Here is an 8,166-nt window from a genome sequence, read left to right as displayed (position 1 = left end):
TGTGGAAACAAAGAACTTAAGCAAAAAAGTCTTAGGGGAGAGGATTTGAAGTAAGAGAAAAAAATGTGCAGTGATCTCCAAAATAATCTGAACCCCAGTGGGGGTGTGTGTGACGAGGGAGAGAGTTCCCTTGTTTGATCAACACTAAGAAACAGAAAGACATAAAAGGAAACGAAGTGAATAACAAAAAAATTCCCCGCACACAATACAATGTATTTAAACTGCAGCTCATACTTTTCATACCAATGGTATGACTTTTCTGGAGCCACTCTTTCTGATTCTTGAACTCTGAGGCTGGCGACTTGCAAAGGGGAAGGCAGACTGCCGCGCCGCACGGGCAGGTTTACCAAAGGTCTCCAATGGGTATTTTCTTTTTCTTAGCCCTGCCCCTGGATTGTCAGACGGCGGGCGTCTGCCTCTGAAGTCAGCAGTGATTTCCTTTAGAGCCTGGTCTTATCTCGGGCTGCACGTTGCCTGGTGGTGACTAATAACACAATAACATTGTCTGGGCTGGAATAAAGTTGGAGCTGTTTACCCCCACTCTATAGGGGTTCAATATAAAAAGCCGGCAGAGAGCTGTCCCGAGTCAAACGCGCTTCTGCATCTGCGCCGAGCATAGGCGAAGTCCTTCGGTCTCTGCTGCTGTCCCCGCACGCCACCGCCGAGAGCGTCTTCAGACCGCTGCCTCTGCCTTCTCTCCGGGCAGAAACTTCTTTTTCTCCCTATTCAAGAGCACTTAAGCTGACGGATCATTTTGAAATCAGTATAACCAGAGCGCTCTACGGGAACTGAAGCTGTTTTTCTTCGTTTTACCCTTGGGTTCCCCCCCCCCCCCCATTTTTTCGTTTTCCCCTTTTTGTTTTTTTCCAGAATGGATTATTTCCCCATGATTTTCTCTCTGCTGTTTGTGGCTTTCCAAGGAGCTCCAGAAGCAGGTAGACACGTTGGCTTGTAAATCTCTGAACGTTAACGTCTTCTTATCCACCTTAATGCTTTCCTTGCTTCTGTTTTTCCCCTTCTTTTTATTGCTGCAGCTCAGATATCAAATCTCTGGGAATTATTACTCAAAGCTACTTAAATTTTCTAGTTGAGGGAAAAAATTCCACTACTGAACCCAATTGCCCCTGTAGCAATAAAATAACATTATTGTTATTGCTTAGTGTATTGTCTTGGCTTTTTAACAGTGTAACTCAACAAACAAGGCATAACTTAGCCAAATGTATATTTGCAATATATGTGTTCATGCAGGTAATAGGACGCATAGGAGTGTATGTATATCTTATTCAAATGCTGTTTTAATATGATATGTGTGTTAATTTGTTAAATAGTATTTAATCATTTCAGCTTGAAGCCAAGGAATTTTTATTCAAGTCATTCAAGCAATATTTGAGCAGTAAAATCACCTGCAGAACAATCTGTTGAATAACCCCCAGGCAGTTTCAGGGCGAAGCAGATGTTTTCTTTAAAATTTGTCATCATGGACCTTAGATTTCTTATGGCAGATTTTTGGCACCCAAAACAGTATGAGCTCTATTTTCAGTTTTATTCACCTGTCCTGGGAAGGGATCTGGAATGAATCTTAGCTGCTTAAGAATTTAGATAGGATGGGTGTATCGGCCCCGTTCTTTCTTCTGGGGTCAAAGCACTTTTTTTTTGTCTTTTCATGACCCTGACTAAAGAGAAAGGATGTCAAGGGAATGAAAATCCTGGAATGTGTCTGATCATTTGAAAAGTACAAAACTGAGCAGATAAGCTTCATGGCTTACTTGTCAGAATGAAGAGCCCCCACTGCAGCGGGAAAGGGAGGAGGCGATCCCACACATGCCAGGCTGCACCACAGATTCTGGACTCGACCTCCCCCCCTTGACGAGGTCCCCCTGAACTGCTGCTTAGCTTCACCTTTGGTCAGTGGTTTCTGCAGAGCTTGTGGCCTGTAATGAATATTGAAGAGCTGATTTCTCTTCTTTCCCTCCAACCATCTCCCAAAGCTCTTAACTTCCACCTGATTTCAAGAGGTATATGTCATCTGGGCCACTCCCTGCCCTACATATGCTGTGAAGTGGTGGGCACACCCCTAAACAGAAGGCCACTGTGCGTGGAGAAGGGGCTCCAAACCTAGGAAAAGGCCGTGTGATTTATTTAGTTTTAGATTTTTGGTCAGCAGTCAGTTTTAAGCCACTGCAGGTTATGCTGTCTGCCCTATTAATTCCATGCAGAAGTCAACCCAGATTTCTAACAGGCAGCATTTCTATACATGTCCTTGAAGGTTGCTTCTAAGGGACTGCTAAGTCCTTTTCCAGGTGCCTGTTTCTTCTGCACTTGTGCAGTCCCCCTGAAGGTCGATAAGGCAGTGGGGCTAAAGGTGAAGCCATGTATAGGAGGAAAAATGTCAAGAGCCCTTTTTCCCTGCTTCTTGCCGAAGGCAGACTATAGGCTGCACCTTCTTTTCTCCGTTCTGCTAGATTGGGCATCAACCTTTGACCCAGCGTGCCCCTGGCCTCCAAGGAGACACCTTCATTGGCCTGTTCTTTCTCCCCAGCCGAATTGGACCCCCAGCTCAGGACGCTGGTGGACAGCAACGGAGAGGATCCCTCCTCTAGCACACACCGCCGCCCCAAGCGCTGCTCCTGCTCTTCCCTGATGGATAAAGAATGTGTCTACTTCTGCCACCTCGACATCATTTGGGTCAACACACCCGAGTGAGTCTCTAGAGGGCATTGTAACTCTAGTCATTCCTTAGCTCTGGCCCAGTTACACTAGTTGTTTTCTGGGAAGCTGCTGATTTGGGTTCTGAGGTAGCATTCCGACCACATGGAAGTGCCTCACTGGGGGAGAACAGTGTCCCTCCATTCGAGGAAACAGCAAGACAGCTTGGATCTTAGCAACAGAGGGGAGGGTGTTTCTGGGGACTGTTGCTTAGGCTATTCATGGCAGGATAGATGGAAGGAGCTAGCAAGCAGGAGACTGCTGCACCTTTCTGAGGAGAAACTTGAAGAGTGCAGCCTTGATGTAGAACCCAGGGTCCTACTGCCTCTGTCCTTTCCCACTAGAAGACCCTATTCCAAGACAGTGAGAGCAGCACGGTTCAGTCCGTAGATCTCTCTTCTGCCGCCAGAGTGGGGAAAGCACTTCCCCTTGCCACCCTGGAAACTAGCTCATCCATCAGAAGCAGTTGTAAACAAAAACATGTTTATTGTGCCTGCCAGGTGCCAGTACAGCGAGGAATGACCAAAACCTAAACAAAACAAATCAAACTATACGAAAACTATCACAAGCCTTATACTTACTAAGGTGATTCTTCCAAGGGGAAGACTTTATTTCTTAAGTGAGAATCAAAACGTACACATTGGAAGTCACTGGAGAGCATTCTGACAAGTTCTTCTTTAGTCATATCACCTACTTGCAGGAGATGTGCCAGTTGGGCATAGTGTGTCTCCTCTCGCCCCCTCACAGGGCACTTCTAGCATTATCATATGACTTGAATTGAAAATAGGTTTTCCAAATCTTGTGAGTCATGGTTTTACATGGTTTTGCAGTCTGTATCCTATCCTCCCTCATATCTGTTAACTAAATAAAATGTTAGAAATGAAAGAAAATATGAAACAGATACCAAAGCAGAGATGTTATAATTTTGGACAAAAGGACAATGTTGCTTGTGTCAAGAAGAAATTGAACTTTGTAAACAGCTGAAATGGAATTTAATTGAATTAGAAAAACTGGTTTCTCCTGGTTAGGTATACACATTCAGGGCCATTGACAGACACGTGATCCTGACTTGCCACTTCTTACGCTCCTGAGTTTTGCCACCAAACGGTAGGCTTTGTATGTTGCAAATGGAATGAGTTTACGCCATAGACTGCATCATTTTGAATGTTATTACTTATGCTAATATCGTTTGTTCCTCTTTTTGATATTAGGCACATTGTTCCCTATGGACTTGGAAGCCCTTCCAGATCCAAGCGCTCTTTAAGGGATTTGTTTCCTACAGAAGCAACACACCAGGGAAACAGATGCCAGTGTGCTAGCCAGAAAGACAAGAAGTGCTGGAATTTTTGCCAAGCAGGAAAAGAACTCAGGTGAATACAAACACCTTTGCTTTCAAACAGTTTTATGATCTCCTGACCTTCTTCTTATTAGAATACTACAAAGAACAAGCTCATACTTCCAGCAGTAAAATAAACAAGCCACAGAAATGTAGTGTGCAGGACAAAAATATGTCAGTAATCCCGTAATAACTTTGCATAGTGACAGATGGTTACTAAGACTTAACGTAGTGACCACATTTTAAAGTATTGATATGTAAATGTCAAACTACTTTGTTGTACACCTGAAACTAATATAACATTGTGAACCAACTATACTTCAATAATTATTTTTAAGAAAAAGAGAGAGTAATGGAGACATTGAGAGCAACTGAAGGTACCATTGCTGAGATGTATTTTCCTATGTGCATTTCAACAGGAACCAAAACACTATGGAGAAGGCCTGGAATAATCATAAGAAAGGAGAAAACTGTTCCAGGCTTGGAAAGAAGTGTATTTATCGTCAGCTGGTGGAAGGAAGAAAAATGAGAAGGTAAGAGGTTCCTAGGAATGGCTGGCCACCACCACCAATGCTATTGGACGGCTCCCCCAGTCTTTCTTTTTTTTTTAATTTTAATTTTATTCATTCATTTTAGAGAGGAGAGAGAGAGGGAGAGAGAGAGACAGGGGGAGAGAGAGAGGGAGAGAGAGAGAGAGAGAGAGAGAGAGAGAGAGAGAGAGAGAGAAGAGAGAGACAGGGGGGGAGGAGCTGGAAGCATCAACTCCCATATGTGCCTTGACCAGGTAAGCCCAGGGTTTCGAACCGGCGACCTCAGCATTTCCAGGTCGACGCTTTATCCACTGCGCCACCACAGGTCAGGCTCCCCCAGTCTTTCTTACTGCAATGGGAGAGAGGCTTGGAAGACAATGAAAGGGCAATCTTCATATAGATTAAAAAAGAGCAAAACAATCTTTTTCAAATAGTTTCCTAAAGGCTTTGAATGCTGATGGCTGCTCACTTTGGTGATACTTAGCACACACCTCTCCATCTAAAGGTTGATTTTTCCACAGTATATCCTGAGACACCTTTGTCATTTAGTCATTTCCAGTTTTTGCCTCTTTGACTTGATATATTTACTGCTTTTCCTGAGAACCTAAACATCATTTCAGGGAGTTTTTTCGTTGTTTTTTTTTAATCAAGGTGTCATGTATGATCAAATTCTTCAAAAAGTAGCAATTATTCAAATGGCCAAAGGGAAAATCAAGTCATTAGGTAGGGTTGGTGAGAGAATGTGCTGTTTTTCAGGTGTATTTATTTATTTAAAATAGGGAAATGCATTTAGTGAAAAGCCAAAAAGTCATTCCAAAAAACTCTCTGGTTTTCTCGTTAGTCACGAGCTGGGGCAGAGAAGGGATCTGGGTTAGGCACTACCATAGGCTTGCTTTGAGCAGCTCCACAGAGATGACCCTTTCAAATCTTAAACATTGTGGAATTCACAACTTGGAGAAAGTAAACTTGCTTTCAGATCTGTCACATGTTCTATATTTCCCTCTCATGGTCTGTAGAAACTTTTCCTAGAAATCCAGAGGCAAGAGGTTCTACGGCCCAAGTGTTCTGTGCACAGGCTTGGCGTCATGAACTACTCTGAGTTGTTTACTACTGCAGTGTGGGACGTCCTCGGCTGTCTGTGACTTCCTACTTGTCAGTGCAGTGTCCTTAGTTCTGATCTCAGGCCACTGATGCTCCCCCACACCCCCAGATTACATAAACCACAGTTTCTGAATTGGTTTGGAAATATTCTTTATTAGTTTCTATAACATCAACTATTAAACCAATGTTACAGCTTTTCCCTCTTTCTCCTGCAAAAACAAACAACAACAACAATACATTAAATCTGCAAAAAGAAAGTTTGTTGTAATTGCCGTGAAACATTTGCTCTGGGTCTACATGTACATCTTTCATTTTTTTCTACTGAGGGTAGCAGTGGGTGGGATAAGGCTACAGCAAAAAAAAAAAAATATCTCTAGTGTACCTTAAAACTGTATGTAATGCCTAATTCCCTTTAGGTATGACCATCTCACTTTTCCTCTCTTTCCACCTCCATTCTAGGCAGGCTTTATTTTCACTTGAGGTTAGTAAAGGGTAGCATGCTATTGCAGTTGGTGGTGAAAATTCAGGAACCAGACTTAACTGTGTTTGTGCCAGATTCTAATTTTAGATATTTCTTTTGCTCAGGAATGACTTCTTTTTAAAAAAATAGAACTTGTTTTCTCCTGTTTTAATAGATTGGAGGCCATGGGCAACAGCATCAAAACATCTTTCCGTATTGCAAAGCTGAAAGCCAAGCTCTACAGGGAGAAGAATGTGATCCACAATCGAACACACTGATGACAGACTGTCCAATCTGAAGCCATCTCCTCCACAGAGAGCCATGCTGTGCGGCTGACTCTGCACTTCCTCTACACTGGCCTGGATCAGAGCAAAAGTATCCTTCCTGTTTAAACCATTTCTTATTCCAGACTGGCAAAAGACCAGTGGCCTCCTTCTAAACATTCCAAGAGTAGTTAAAGAGTCCCCCAACTCATCTTCATTTGCTCCTATTGGTGGTAATTGCTTTTGTCTCTCTTCCTTTGGGGTGACAATGGCACTCAGAGAAAGCAGAGAGACACAATGACTGGCAAATTAGGGTGGCATCCTTCACTGGGAAGGGAGGAGATTCCACATGTGGGCGGGGTTTCTGAAGAGGGTCCGAGGGGCGTGTTTGTGTCTCACTCAGGCGCCTGGCACATTTCTGGGAGAAACTGCAAAGTCCACAGAGATTTGCTAAGGAAAGCACAAATTGAAAACATACTCGAGTTAAAAGAAAAAAGACTTTTTTTTTTTAAATTCACAAAATGCAAAACCGAAACTGTTACTACTGTAAATTAGGATATGTTTCATATATGAGTCTACCTCACCTGTGTTGCACTCTGGCAGAAGTATTTCCCTTTTAATTATTTCCTCTCAAACTCTTCCCTCTCTTGCTACCCTGTCCCATGAAACCTCCATACTAAATCCTAGCCTTACAGAAATCTGGCCTAATGTGTCAGTAGTAGTTAAAATATTTTCATGGTCCTCTACTAGCTCTGATCCATAAGTAAAAAGATCATTGAATCAGGATATCCCCTTACCTTGATTTTTGGAAACACAATGGTATAGGGTTGTTAATAAAAGACATGGAAGAGTAAATGTTGGTTATGCTTTAAAGCAGTAAAATTATTTTCCTTTATGTAACTGGTGAATGGAAGAAGTTGGATTAAATTTTGATGTACTTATTTTTTTTATAGATATTTATATTCAAACAATTTATTCCTTATATTTACCATGTTAAATATACATCTGGGCAGGCCATATTGGTCTATGTATTTTTTAAAAAATGTATTTCTGAATGAAATTTAGAAAATGTTTTGTTTTGCCTGTCAAGGTAATGACTTTAGAAAATAAATACATTTTCCCTACTGTACTGATTCTGAATCATTTCTAAAATTTCTAAGAAGTGGGCCAAAGTGATAAGAATTATAAGGAGAAGAATTAAAGATGGTTTCTTCGAAAGGTGACAATGAGAAGGAAAATAGTCTTAGCTATTTAGACAAAGGAGCCTGATTTAACTTAGAAGTTGCCTTTGAATTGCAATAAAGTTAAAACAAAACCCAGCTTTAACTCCTCTGTCTGTCCCCTTCTGTTTCCCCTTCACCCAAAAACACTCTAGGGACTTCTTCATTAGCTTTGCTTTGGTATTAGACAGGATCCAATAGTTTAAATTGATGGTGTGGTGAGAGGTGCTTTCTCCATTAATGGACTGAAGGAAGCAATGACAAGGTGACCTCCCACAATGTGCCCAATTACGCAGTTCATACCAGAGTTGCTTTGAGAAAATGGCTTGCTTGGAGCAAGTTAGGGGCCCCCAATGGCTTCTTATTTGCTCTGATTAAGAATGTTGTTTATTCAAGAACACCGAGTTCCGTCCCTTTTTCATGGTAGCCCAGGGCTGAACACAGGCCTGTGGAGCTAGAGACACCAAATACTGATTCTAGTTCTCCTGTAGCACAGTCTCAGTTGCCTCTCCATTCTGCCTTGGTTGGCCTTGCTAAACCAAAGGGGATG

General features: G+C 42.2%; 1 protein-coding gene across 1 annotated transcript; it reads left to right on the top strand.

Annotated features, from left to right (window-relative positions):
* The first annotated feature begins 445 nt into the window (after positions 1-445).
* Positions 446-7,512, top strand: EDN1 (endothelin 1). Its single transcript, XM_066264921.1, has 5 exons — positions 446-935; positions 2,540-2,699; positions 3,918-4,076; positions 4,462-4,575; positions 6,309-7,512. Exons 1-5 carry the CDS (start codon positions 872-874, stop codon positions 6,409-6,411), a joined length of 600 nt encoding a protein of 199 aa, XP_066121018.1. The 5' UTR covers positions 446-871; the 3' UTR covers positions 6,412-7,512.
* The last annotated feature ends 654 nt before the right edge of the window (positions 7,513-8,166 follow it).

Source organism: Saccopteryx bilineata, chromosome 3 (genome assembly GCF_036850765.1).
Source record: "Saccopteryx bilineata isolate mSacBil1 chromosome 3, mSacBil1_pri_phased_curated, whole genome shotgun sequence".
Taxonomy (NCBI): domain Eukaryota; kingdom Metazoa; phylum Chordata; class Mammalia; order Chiroptera; family Emballonuridae; genus Saccopteryx; species Saccopteryx bilineata.
The sequence above is the reverse complement of the archived record's forward strand: the minus strand, read 5'-3'. Positions and strand labels throughout refer to the sequence as shown.